General features: G+C 32.6%; 1 protein-coding gene across 1 annotated transcript in view; it reads right to left on the bottom strand.

Moving 5' to 3' along the window:
• MMUT (methylmalonyl-CoA mutase) overlaps positions 1-15,015 on the bottom strand; it is a 34,542-nt gene extending 19,527 nt beyond the window's left edge. The window contains exons 1-6 of the mRNA XM_081296118.1: positions 14,860-15,015; positions 10,817-11,240; positions 8,945-9,312; positions 5,985-6,142; positions 3,751-3,922; positions 279-527 (exon numbers count right to left, since the gene is read on the bottom strand). Coding sequence (XP_081152244.1) covers positions 279-527; positions 3,751-3,922; positions 5,985-6,142; positions 8,945-9,312; positions 10,817-11,201 — 1,332 coding nt within the window. The 5' untranslated portion in view covers positions 11,202-11,240; positions 14,860-15,015. The remainder of the gene's footprint in view (positions 1-278; positions 528-3,750; positions 3,923-5,984; positions 6,143-8,944; positions 9,313-10,816; positions 11,241-14,859) is intronic.
• Positions 15,016-15,055: the final 40 nt, after the last annotated feature.

The raw sequence follows: 15,055 nt of genomic DNA on the forward strand, positions 1-15,055 counted from the left end.
GATTTTTTTAGTATAAGTTCTTTAACTTTAGTAGTCTTTTTAACTCTTTGAATGAAATACTTCAACATAGAAACGAACATTTTTAAATTGTTTCAAATTTTAAAACTACAAAATCAAATCTATTTCCCCTTTTCTCACATTTTCTAAATCTTGATATAAGTTTAAAAATGATTAGATTTATAAGGCAAACAAAAACCCAAGAACTTTGATATATAAATGTATCAGTCATTATAAATTTATAAATCTTGACAGCAAAGCTGCAAAGAGGAGAAACTGACCTTCAAGGCAGCATCATAAACATCATTTGTGAGAGATTCCATCATATATGAACCCCCCCAAGGATCAGCCACTTTAGGAATGCCAGATTCTTCTTGAATGATGATCTGTGTGTTTCTGGCAATTCGAGCACTTTTCACAGTTGGCAAACCCAAAGCTTCATCAAAAGAATTTGTGTGCAAAGACTGAGTCCCTCCAAACACAGCTGCCATTGCTTCTACTGCAGTTCGGATAATGTTATTATAGGGATCCTAAAACATTTGGTAAGAAATAGAAACAACAAAATATGGAAATAGTTGATAGATGTTGTGATTATAAAAGGATATAATTTAGCAGATATAATTAAGCTGCCCACTTTCTATGCCAATGTCCACATTAGGCTTCAAAATATCAAATAAACTTAAGACAAATTAGTGATTATTAGTGGAATTAGAATTAAAAACCAACTGTATAGTATATGAAATATCAAACATTTGTTGTGCCCACTTTTATAGTTCATAAATATTTGATAACAATATCATGTCTTTTCTCCTTAGATTTTATGAGCCCTCATCTCCTAATTCTCTATCTTCTAATTATTTCTTATACATCAAAATATGGACCTCCTTGATATGTACAAAACAGGCACTCAGTACATGAATAATTAAAACAAATAAAAAATGAATAATAAAATGAACAATGGATTACGAGGTATGAAATCTGGGTTAGAACTTATTCTGTTCCTAAATATAATTTGGGAAACTCATTTTATTTCTCTGAACTTTAATTTCCTTAGCTTACAAAGTAAGCAAATTGAGATAAAAAAGTATTATTAAAGTTTATCCCAAACTCAAAATCTCTTTCTCCATTTATAAGGACCTGAAGTTATATTTCATATGGAACATATAAGCTGTAATTCACTTTTAAATGTATAAAAGCAATGGAACTTTTAAATTATAAATTATTTTTAAACGTATCAAAATACTTTATGTAAAATGAACATGTATAAAGACAAGATTTGCCTTCACCTTTGTTTTCTAAATCCACTGTGGTTCACTCAATACCTACTTTAATGTTAATAATTCATTTTCCATTGTCTATAATTTTGTATCCTACTTTATTTTCCTGTTCCAAAATTTGAACTTCATTCAATTTTTGGGGGTAGAATGAGTGCGAGGGATTGAACCCATGAACACTTAATCACTGAGCCTCATCTTCACCCCTTTTTTAATTTTTCATTTTGAGACAGGGTCTTACTAAGCTGCTTACAGTCTTGCTAAATTTCTGAGGATGGCTTTGAACCCATGATCCTCTTGAATCAGCCTCCCTGAGCTGCTGAGATTACAAATGTGCACCATTGAGCCTGGCTCCAAAATTTGTTCTTTAGTAGAACATTGCATATTATATTTTCACTAAATTACTTAGTTTTCATTCCTCATATGAAAACTGCGATTTTATAGAATTTTTGTTTTTCATTACAATTTTTGTAGTATGAGGTATTCACAATGAATTTATTTTCCTGGTGTTTCATTTTAATTCTAGGCTATTATGTTTTATATTGCATGCTGTGCTTCATTTTTCACTTACTATTCTAGACTAAATTTGCACACTGTCAAGTTCCTATGTCATTTCAGTAATTTTTATTTTTTTTAATATATGACAGTGGAACGCATATAATTCTTATAACACATATAGAGCACAATTTTTCATATCTCTGGTTGTATATAACATATATTCACACCAATTCATGTCTTCATACATGTATTTTGAATAATAATGATCATCATATTCCACTATCTTTCTAACCCCATGCCAAAAGGCATTTGAAAAAATATAGATATATGCAAATAGTACAAGTTTAAATAATATATAATTTATTATGAGAAAATAGGTATTCTCATATATTGTTGATGGAACTATATTTTGATTATTTGGAGGGTGATTTGGTAATACTATCAAATAGAGTTGATAGATTTTAGTCATACTGTGCAAAAAAAATGAATTTTTACAAATACATTCATGCAACATTATTTGTGCAAATAATTGCCAATTATTTTGGCACTATTTTTAAAAACATAACCAAAATTATAGAACACTATACATTATTTTGGAGACAGGCATATTTTTACATATAGATGTGAAATAATACTTAGGAATATTGAATTTTACTTCACTCCCCATTCCCCCTCCCTTTTTGTCCTCTCTTCCCTCCCCCTTTTCTCCCTTTTCTACTCTATTGATATTTTTCTTTTGATTTAAAAAAATGGTAAAATATGATACCATATTAGATTCTGAATGAATTATTTGAGGTTTTGAAATGTAGCCAAGGTTCCAAACTTGGCCTTTTTTATACTCCTTACAAAAAATTGCAAATGTATGCATCTTAGAAGAGTCCATCTTGTAATTTTTTGGAACATATATGCCTCCATCAATGATATAAAGATTAGTTTTAATAATAGTATTAAAGAAATGAATAATTTTTATAAATTATTTGCTCTTTATGTAACCATTAAACATCTATTCACTGAGAGAAAAAAAGAGACAAGATTATGACCATACAATTTTAGTGTAATAAAAGAGAATTAAAATAAATAACCCCAGAGATAATAGTATGTAAATGGTCTTTTTGCTCTAACGCTTGCTTGAACACAGAGCTTTTATAAACAAAATGCATATATATGTATAATATCAACTTTTAATTACTCAGTTTTATATTAAGACTCCTATTAAAACTATACAACAATAGTAATTAAATTATGACTTTAGATTTTTCTCATCATCAAATATTTTTTACTTTAAAAAAATTTATTTTTATTACAGCATTATAATTATATATAGTATTTGGGTTCCTTTTCACAAAATGATACATACAAAGTATTTTACTTCAATTCCCATTACCCCTCCCTTTTTTATCCCCTCTTCCCTCCCACTTTTCTCCCTTCTCTACTCTATTGATCTTTCTTTCACTCCTTTGTTCATTTTATTTTATTTAATTATTTTTGGTATCAGGATTTTTTTAATTTTGGTACCAAGGATTAAATTCAGGGGCACTCAACCACTGAGCCACATCTCTAGCCCTATTTTCTATTTTCTTCAGAGACAGGGTCTCATTGAGTTGTTTAGTACCTCGCTTTTGCTGGGGCTTGCTTTCCTATCTCAGCCCCTCAAGCCATTGGGATTATAGGCATAAGTCACCATGCCAAGCTATTTTTGATTGCTACCTTCTACATATACCTGAAGGAGAAATTCCCTTAAAAAAGTAAAACATCACTGTAAGATTTAAATGATATTATATTGCTAACCACTAGATGGAGCAAATTTTATTTATGCAATATGTGTGAATACAAATTTAAGTGTGTATTATGCTTCAGAATATTTACGATTTTTCAAATGTTAACAGATAAATTCTACATTTACTTCCTGCTTGTACCATATTGGTATAAGGAAGTATTTATTTTCTTCATTAAAATTCTCTATTTTGAATTATATACATACCTGTTCAGTAAGTGACCATCCTGATGTCTGACAGTGTGCTCTTAGAAGAAGAGATTTAGAATTTTTAGGCTGAAACATTTGCTCTATTAAATGAGCCCACAGTCTTCTCCCAGCTCTCATCTTTGCTATTTCCATATAGAAGTTCATCCCAATTCCCCAGAAAAAAGACAACCTAAAACAATAATTTTTTGGAACATATATGCCTTCATCAATGATATAAAAAATTTAAATCCACAAATATAATATAATATATTTATTTTATGTTCCAAATATATTTTGGAACATATATGCCTTCATCAATAATATAAAGAATTTAAATCCAGAATTTGCTTAAATTTAACAATATAAAACAGAAAATTAATTGTATCACACACTAGAAAATCAATGTCCAGATTTTAATATCAAACATCTTAATTTGAATTAAAAGCAATACACACATATATAAGTATGTGCAAACCTTAACATATAAAAGTATAATTTTATGCATGTAGAAGAAATAGCTTAGAAGTAGCCTAAAAACTATTCAATTTGCAATTGTTTTTCCTTAGGAAATAATCTCCTAATGTGTCTTTAGTTAAATATTCATTTTCTAAAAAATAAAAAAAATATTTTAGCAATATCCAGTATGTAAGGCAGGGTTTTTTATGAAGGGAATAAATGTCAAACTTGCTTTGAATGGGTAGCAAAAATACACTTTTTGGCTGGGTGAGGGTAGTGTACACCTGCAATTATAGCACTAGAGAGGCAGAAGGATTCCAAGTTTCTGGCCAGTGTTAGCAACTTAGTGAGACCCTGTATCAAAATTTAAAAAAAAAATTAAAAGAGCTGGGAGTACAGCTCAGGGGTTTCAATATACAGTACCACACACACAAAAAAAGTTTGTTATTTTTTTCATATTATTTATGATTTGGTCTAAGCAGATTTTTCTCCAATTTGTCTCTAATTTTACCATTTCTGCTAACTTATATTCTGTAGTTGATACAGGTTACTTAACCACCTCTAAAACCACAAAGTAAAATTAAGATATAATTTTACTTATATCTTAAGTAAAACAAGATGAGTTTTAAGAAACCAAAACTTAATTTTAAAAAAATACTTTATGTACATTTAGAAGAAGTTCCTAATATAGGAGTTCTCAAATATTTTGGTCCCATAAACTCTTTTTTTAAAAAATATTTTATTTGTAGGTGGACACAGTACCTTTATTTTATTTTTATGTGATGCTGAGGATCGAACCCAGTGCCCCATGCATGCCAGGCAAGCATTCCACCTCTGAGCCACAACCCCAGCCCCCCTCCCAACTCAAATTAATGAAGATCCTAAGGAATATTTCTTCATTTTGGTAATATCTATCAATATTTTATTTACTAGTTCATTTAAAAACAACAATAAACTTACAACATGTCAACATTAGGTAACAATTTATGAAAAATAGGTATACTTCTCTAACACAGAATTGTAATAAAAATCATTATTTTATATTTTTGCAAATCTCCATAACAGTTGTAGTCTTAGATTTGCTGCTGCATTCAATCTGTTGCAACATTGCATCTCATGTGAGTTCTGGAAAATTCCACTATAATCTTGGGAGAATTAAAGTGAAAAAGGCAAATAAAGTTGTAAGTTAGTCATGAAAACAGTTTTGACCTTGAAGGCTCCATTAAAGGTCTAGCAATCTCCGAGAGTCCTTGGACCACATTTTGAGAACTGCTGTCATAACAAATATGCAATACCTGGTATGCAGGAACATTCACTGATCTCTAAAAGGCAGAAGACATGTTTTCCAAGTGCTGTACTGCCAGCATACAGGTTAGTGCTTGGCTCAGAGCAAAGCTTAACAAGTAAATACTTTATAAACCATATTTTTCCCTTTACTTTTCCATACAACTTTATTAACAAGATTTTTTGAAACATGTTTCATAGCACTGTACATACAATATTTATATTACATAAGTACTACAGAAAAAAGTAACAGATAATTTATATATTTTCAAATGGAAAAATTAATAAAAGTAAAATTATTTAATCTTATGTTTACATTTTAATATAATTTGTCAATAAACAGTATTCAATCATTCTCTCATTACCATATAGATAAAACATAAGACAATCCAAAACTAGCATGACATTTATATTTGTAAATCCATTTTGTCAACATATTTTGCTGCACAGTAATAAAATGGTTTTAAGAATCTTCTTAATTTTGAGACAATATCTAAATTTAATTTACTTACCTTGGTGCAAATTCATCAATTGTTAGGCCAGCTTGGAGTCCAGTTCTACAGTACTCCAATCCATCTGCTATAGTATAGGCCAGTTCCAGAATGGCATCAGCTCCTGCTTCCTGCATATGGTATCCACTTATTGAAATTGAATTAAATTTTGGCATGTGCTATATAAAATAAAAATCACAAGTGAACAAAAATATTAGGAGATTGTATTAAAACCATTTTCTAAGAGCAATTATTAAAAATGATGTTCAAGTCAGATATACTTGATAATTCATACTATTTACTGAATACATTTAAGGATTTCTATACTAAATTCCATCTCAAATTTAAAAGATCTATCCATAAATCATCAAAAAGACTGAACCTGTTTTATTTTTCTAATGGAAAGAATCTGCATTAACCATTCTTTAGATTAAATAAAAGAAAATATCATTGATTCCAAACCAATACTCTGGCCTCAGAAGATGATGTATCGATTTTATATTATTTAGTAGTTACTCATTTACTCTTTGGAATGAAGGCATCAAACATGAATAAGCACACAGTGGAAAAATTATTTTCAAATGAAACAAGATAAAAGGCAAGGCTTAAAAATAAAAAATGGGGGCTGGGGTTGTGGCTCAGTGGTAGAGCAGTTGTCTGACACGTGTGAGGCACTGAGTTCGATTCTCAGCACCACATATAAATAAATGAATAAAATAAAGGTCTATCAATAACTAAAAATTTTTTTAAAAGATAAAAAAATGGTTTGATTTATTGTTAGATTTAATGCTAAGCAATATCCCAGTTGGGTTCTTTTTACCATAATCACTAAGAGAACTGCATTTCCACTCTTACCCTAAAATTTCATGTTAGATAAAGTACATAATCACAAGTGTTCTACAGAGTCCAAAAATTATTATCCTTCCAGAATTAACTAAATATCAAATAATAAAAACTCAATCACAAAGAAATTGTACAGTGTTTAAAAGGACACACTCTCGAATCAGAGAGCTCAGATTCTGTGCCACTCAACTAGCTGAGACTGTAGGCATGTCTCTCAGTCTATTCCTTAGTTTCCTAAACTACAAAATAGAGGCAATAACTATAAATTTCTCATAGAATTGTTTTAGGATTAAATGAAATGACTCGTCTAAACAATTTAGTATTTTTCCAGTATATAGTATACACTCAAAAATCTTCTAGATACTACACTAAATAAAACAAGGCAACTACAAAAAGGCATTAGTGTATGATTCCTCTTATAAAAGCACTTAGAATAGTCAAACTCAAAGAGATAGAAAGTAAAATGGTGGTTTCCAAGAGCAGTAGGGAGGGCAGAATGGGGACTTATTGATTAATAGATATAATAGAGTTTCAGTTTTGCTAGAGGAGAAAGTTCTGGAAATAAATGATAATTACGGTTACCCAACAATGTGAACGTACCCAATGCTACTGAACTGTATACTTAAAATGGTTAGGATGGTAATTTTATGACCTATTATTTTGCCAAAATTTAAAATTCTTTAAAAAATACAAAATTCACACTCACAAAGTCCTTCAAAGTAACATTATTTGATCAGTATCTGAAGTTGGCATTATATCACTTACATAAAGGTTTGTTATCAAGAGATTTTGAACTTGTGGATGGCATTAGAATCTTTCACAAGATGAAATACCCAACTATAAAATAGCACAGACTACTATTATCTATACAATAACCATTCTCCCCCTTCTTCTATTAGTGGAACCATAAATTCAGAATAGCAAAATACGAAGCCCTACATTTCCACTGTTCTTTTACTAGTATTTGCATCCACTGAATTACAAGTGGGAGTTTGGTGTGTTCCCTATGGAAGTTCATTTTTAATTGGAGGAGCTGGGTCTCTCTTCCTCTGACACATATCTGGTCCACTTCCTTCCTTAACCAGAGTACACACTAACAGTAAAAGAGAAGCAAGATAAAAGGAGCCTGGAACCCTGATGAATACAGAGATTCCATTTAAGCAATCCCCTGACTGTCCATCTTCTGACTTCTTTAGATGAAACTGACTTCTATTTAGTTTAAGTTATTGATATTTGTGTGTTTGCTATATGCTGCTAAACGCAATCCTCCTATGTACATGTTCTTGAAATCTAAAAGTGACAGAAATGCATAAGTATATGCAATACACTTCACTTGGGCAGATGTTGTACATGAAAAGAAGTAAAATTATAGAGTGTAAAACCTAATATCAAATGGGAAGCAGTATACCAATGCTTGTGGAGATAGCCATAATTATACAGGGGTGAATGAATTAAGTATCTTTTTTCTTTTCTTTTTTGTAGTCCTGTGTGTGAATTAATAAGATTTAAAAACATTAGATGGAGAAGAGATTTTCCCCTTGCCATTAAATAATGGACTAATGTTAAGGTAGGTAAGGAGAAGCAGAGCAATCCTAGCAAGAAGTAAAATTTGAGAAACAGGTGGAAATATATATGAACTGCTCAAAGGAAAATGAAGGAGGAGGAAAATGTTTTCCTGTGCTATTTTTATAGCTAATGTGATTAGGGAAGATGAATCTAATTCAGGGATGAATATTAGGGAACCCATTGATGTTGAAGATATAATTCAGATCTTTCAATCCTGCATTTAGCAGAAATACAACTGATATTCTGAGCCCATCTGTCTTGACAACAGTGTCTATTTCAACTACATCTGAATTCTGGAGAAAAATAAAAATTATAAATTATGAGACTTCCCTGACTCTACCAATTATCATAAAATTAAATTTAAACAATAAAGATAATACAGTAAATGTACATTGTGCAGGTTAATGGCAGACCATAAAATATACATCAAAGACAAAAACTAATAACAATAAAACACAATGATTTTGTACTCTATCACTCAGACCTTTCCTATATTCAAGTGAAGTTACAGAATTCTGTAAAAACTCCTATATTCAAACAAGTACAGCAAAACATATAATGATGAAGTATACCTTAGCTGTATATTGGAAGATGTCGGCAATAATTTTCATGGATGGTTCTGGAGGGAAAATATAAGTATTTCTGACCATAAACTCCTTTAGTATGTCATTTTGAATTGTTCCAGTAAGTTTCTCTTTAGGTACACCTTGTTCTTCTCCAGTTACTATAAAAGTTGCAAGAACTGGAATAACTGCTCCATTCATGGTCATGGAAACTGACATTTTTTCTAAAGGAATTCCATCAAAAAGAATTTTGGTATCTTCCACAGTATCAATAGCAACTCCAGCCATTCCAACATCACCACGAACTCGAGGGTTGTCTGAATCATAACCACGATGCGTTGCTAGATCAAAGGCAACTGATAACCCTTGTTGACCAGCTAAATATATAAGGAAATATTATGTAAGATTAGTGTGGCATCAAAATGAACTGATTTACTTTCACACTACACAAAACACTGATTTGTCTCATTACTGTATATTTTACAACATTTTTAAAATTTTTGTTGTTGTAGTTGGACACATACCTTTATATTATTTATTTGTTTTGTTTTTTTTTGTTTGTTTGTTTGTTTGTTTGTTTTTGGTGCTGAGGAGCAAACCCAGGACCTCGCATATGCTAGACAAGCACTCTACTGCAGATCCACAGTCTTAGCCCTATTTTACAACATGTTAATGCTTAGATATCTTTAAGTAAAGATATTAGATGTTGTTTCTGATTTGCTAAAAATGTAAAAACTGAGTTCCAAATCAATGAGAAAGAAGAGAACGATCATAGTATCTCATATACTCATGTCTATCTGAGATTTGTTGCTTAAGCTCAAGCGGCAAATCACCTGGTTTGTTCTTGACAGTTTTTGACTGAAATATTTCTAAAACTCATGAAAAGATTGGGCTGTTCAAATATAGTTAAGACAAGAACATTTGTTTACTCACTTTTTTGTTCTTTAACATGGTCAGAAGAAGATGTTTTAGCTAACAGAATTATGAAAGACACCCCATCCCCGTTTTTTGGTGTAATTCTGGAGATGGAATTCACTACCTTTTACATGCTAGACAAGAGCTCTACTACTGAGCTACATCCCCAGACCACATCCAGAATTTTTAAATAAATATATAGTCTACACTAAACATATGTTCAGCCCTCCATTAACAATACACACTTAGGAATGCTCAAGTTTAGCATGTAACCAACATGATTTAATTATAGATCAGAAAAAGAAATTATAAACATAATTTTCAGAGAATGAATGCAAGATTGCACTGAATCTACCAGTATATTATCAATTTCTTTTTACTTTCTTTGGTCATAATTTAAACTATCTTCCCCTCCAATACTTATTCCAACAATATTAATTAAAAGCTTTTCTTTTTTTTTTTTTTTTATAAATGATGTTTTGCATTTTTATTTTATTCTTTTTTTAAGAGAGAGTGAGAGAGGGGAGAGAGAGAGAGAGAGAGAGAGAGAGAATTTTTAATATTTTTATTTTTTAGTTCTCGGAGGACACAACATCTTTGTTGGTATGTGGTGCTGAGGATCGAACCCGGGCCGCACGCATGCCAGGCGAGCGCGCTACCGCTTGAGCCACCTCCCCAGCCCTAATTAAAAGCTTTTCAAAGGTAAAGCAAAAGTCTTTTCTTCATACAACTTCACCTCACTTAATTGCTTTTATACATAAAGGTATAAGCACTTTGTTCTAACTCACTTATCCTTTTAACCACAGAAGTTGAAAAACATTCATTTCTTTCAGCATAGTATCTAATCACAAAATTATAAAGTGAATATCTTGAAAGAGATTATTAGTGTCTCCTCAAAAAAACCAAAAAGTCAGGATTAGGAGTTACGTGTAATGAGAAATATAATGTCTCATGTTAAAATCTCACCTTTAATATTGTCTTTATAGAATTTGTTGCTTTCTTCTACAGTACTAAAGCCTGCATACTGGCGGATGGTCCAGGGCCTAAAAGTATACATGGTAGGATAAGGTCCACGTGTGAATGGCTTCACTCCTGGAAGTTCTCCAGGTAAGTCCTTAGTATCCTCCTTGGAATACAAGGGCTTTATAGAGATCCCTTCTGGGGTGTGCCATATTAGGTCTTCTGGGTTTTTGCCTTTTAGCTGTTTTTTGGCCAGGGCAGCCCATTCTGGATGAAGAGGTTTCTGCTGATGTAGACACCGTATCCATCGGAGCCTGGAGGATGATGGTTCTTTTAACTGCTTCAGGTAATGGGGTGAAAGTGAAAAAAGCTGATTCTTTGCCCTCAACATGGTGAAGCATGAAAATACTCAAGGAAATTGAGAACTGATCTAGAAAAATAAAAAAAAAAATAGTTTGCATATATTTTAAAATATCCCTTTTGCTACTTTCTGCACCTAAGATTGGCTCCTTTTCTCCACATTTACAATTGTTCTAGTTATTCTTCTTCCTTTTTAGACCCTTAGTTGGCTTTACTGATCAGCCTTAGCACCATCTAATCCATTTACCCACTGACACCAGTGTAAATTTTGTCACATTCTCACAAAATTTTTCAAAGGTTCTGCACCATATTGAAGATAAAGTATAAATTCCTATTTTTTTTCATTTAAAAGAGTTTTAATTAATATTTACTTCATGAAAGGCATTACTGTAGCTGGTGAAGAAAAAAAGTGGTAAAAAAAAATCAAACAGGCATCTAAGACTTCCATAACCAGTTTCTGCTAACCTGTCAAACTCACATTTGACTTTGTCCACTCCACATTCTGTGTCAAACTCATATCTTCCTTTGTACTCTACACATTATATTCTTGAAATACTGGATTCCCTACAGTTCACTGCAGATGCCAAAGATTTATGAGTTTGTTCTGTTCTCCCTTCAGCCTAAAATATCCTGTTTTTATTTAGCTAATTCAGCTAAGGCATTATCTCTTAACATGCATTTTCTGTATGCCAGGCACATAGAAGGCCCTGAGGACTTCACAGAGAGCAGAAATTTTAATTCTGAAAATAACAAGAGATAGGTATCAATATTGTCCTAATTTTAGAGACTTGAATGTAGAGAGCCTAATTTATTTCTTTCTTCTACTTTTTTTTTTTTTTTTAAGAAAACAGGGTCTGACTAAGTTGCTAAGGGCCTAACAAAATTGGTGAGGCTGGCCTTCAACCTTCCCACAGCTGAGATTACACATGAAAATCACTATACCCAACTGACAGCCTAATTTCAAAGAACTTCCCTTTAATTAATATTTTTCCAGACTCCCTGAATCCAGAAGTTGGGCCAAATAGCCACATCAGTAATCTTGCTCCTTCTAGTTTACGAATTGCTCAAACATTAGGGCTATATATTCTATGTATTCTTTTTTTTTTTTTTTTTTTTTTTTTTTGGTACTGGGGAATGAATCCAGGGATTCTTTATCACTGAGGCACATCCCCAGCCCTAATTTGTATTTTATTTAAAGACAGGCTCTCACTGAGTTGCTTAGTGCCTTGCTTTTGCTGAGGCTAGCTTTCAACTCATGATTCTCTTGTCTCAGTCTCCCGAATCGCTGGGATCACAGGTGTGCACCACTGCGCCCAGCTCTATGTATTCTTTTTTTAATATATATTTATTTTTTAGCTAAAGGTGGACACAACATATTTTTTTTAGAGAGAGAGAGAGAGAGAGAGAGAGAATTTTTTTAATATTTATTTTTCAGCTTTTGGTGGACATAACATCTTTATTTTATGTGGTGCTGAGGATCAACACAGCACCCTGCGTATGCCAGGCGAGCGTGTTAGCGCTTGAGCCACATACCCAGTCCCTGGACACAATATCTTTATTTTATTTTTATGTGGTGCTGAAGATCGAACCCAGGGCCTCACGCAGTCCAGGTGAGTGCACTACTACTTGAGCCATATACCCAGCCCCTCTATGTATTCTTAATAACTAGCATAGAGTCTTACATTAAGTGATGGAGCCAATTTCATCACTTTATAGATATAGAAATTGAGGTTCAGAAAAATAAAGAAATAAAGTGGCTTGATCAAAATCCCATAGAGGAAAAGAGTAAACTGTTTATCTGAATTACTGAATAACTTTAGAGTTATCCAGCCTCAGTATATAGAGATTATCATTTTAAACTATTTTATATGCAAACATTATTAATAAATTTATCATACCATATTATTTTATACTGGTTAACCCACAAGATAAATGAATTTTAAATTCTATATTCCATACCATTCCTTAGATTTAATGAAGCATAAAAGACTAACACTATAGGGTCATGAAATAACAAACAATTCACTAGTGGAAGTATTAGCTATAACTGAATTGCAGCATATGCAAATGACAGAATTTTTTATGCAGCTATTTAAATATTTAGGAAACAAAAATTAATTTTTATATCAAAAGTGACAAAAGTGGCTACTTATGGTAGCTAATACAGAAAGGGAGCTAGAGGGAACCCATTGAGGTGATAGTCTTGAACTGAATGCCAATTAAATAGATGTATTGCATTTGTGGAAATTTATTAAACTGTGAAACTATAAAGTATGTGCTTTCTGTAAGTATATAAAAATGAATAAAAAGTTAAAACTAGGTTATGTATAGATTCTTCTTTTTTGAAAAAAAAGTAGACAAGCCCATAAAGAATAGGGTACATCTTTGTAAATGCAATGCACTCAAATAGGTAAAAAGTCCTTAGGACAAAGTCTAAACATAAATAAAATAAAAACAACTCTCATAAATTTTAAAGGTATTATGGTTTTTATTTTATTAAGCCTGGGGGTCCTTGTCATCCATCTTTTTGCAAGCTACCCTTGTATTTACTAGCTTAAAAGATTAATGAGAAAAATTAAGAAGCTATAACTGAACCATTCCTGAGCAATAATATAAAAGGTAATTTGATAACTGAGACTAAATTGAAGATGGGAAGTACCACATCCATTTCACACAAAATACTCTGAACCTTTCTTCAACCTGGACAAATGACAGGAGAGAGCCCTGTAAAACAGCGACTTCCTGAAAACCAAATGGCAAATTGGGAAGGTTAGAAATTTTTTAAAATAAGAACATAACCACTATTGATGGCAATAGGACTTCTGAATTTTCTTAGAAGATGCATCAGGAAAGGCTTCAAGCATTCAGAGAAACAACATGCAAAACAAATATGATGATTAGAATGGGTTAAATAGAGGTGATAAAATTCTTCCTCTCACCTTCAGAAAATATACCAAGGAAAAAAGATTCTGAACCAAACCATTTTCAAGTTTGACTGTTCATGTGAGTACCTAAAGAAAGGCTAGCTATCTCCCATGTTCAGGCATTTTGGATTAGAGATTATATTATTAGCAACTAAGGACGTGCAAATTAATTAATTAATATTAGCATAAAGAATTCATTAAATACAAATTATACTGCGTTAAATCAAGTGGCTTAAAACCTTGCACGCTTCAAGCTTCTAAAAGACCTCTTTCTAGACAAAGCCAAGAGCAAGTAAATATTTTACACTTTGCCGATTTAGACCTGTTTTTCCTATTCCATCTCTCACTCCTAACCCAACTACGTTTTGTCTCATCGTCTTTTTGGAAAAACTCTAATTACATGAGCCGGAGACTAGAAAGAAGGCTGCCGTGGATCCGGTGGGCAACCCCTCTGGAATCATAGGAAAAATGAGTTCTGCTTCACGGGTACTCCTGTGGCCCGAGCTGACGGCGACATTGTTCCTGAACTGAAGAGCACCTTTGCAGTAGTGCCTCCAAATACCCAAGGACCTGAATGAAAATTTAACCCTGAGAAGAAAGAAAGTCGAGGAAAGTGCCACCCTTTCCAGTAGGAAGGAAAACAAAAAGGACAGGACAGAGTAGGGGAGATAAGAGAAAAAGGGGTAGAGCAGAGACGAGCCAGAAAAATGAAAATGGAAGTATCTGAAAGCCTGTACAGGCTCTCAGGTGCAGAGCTCTACTCACTGGCGGACTTGTTGCTGACAACTCTGTAGGAGAGGGCTGCAGACCCCAAGCACACCGCCCCCGCCCCTCACTTGCCAAGAGGTCAACACATCTGGAAGTCCCGGCAACAGTGCAAGCGCGAACGCCTCCTAGGCCAATCAGGGAGCCGAGGCTGACACCGCCCTCTGCCAGACCAATCAAATCACACGTTCTGCGA

This window comes from Spermophilus citellus (assembly GCF_964194105.1).
Source record: "Spermophilus citellus genome assembly, chromosome: 5".
NCBI classification, from domain to species: Eukaryota; Metazoa; Chordata; class Mammalia; order Rodentia; family Sciuridae; genus Spermophilus; species Spermophilus citellus.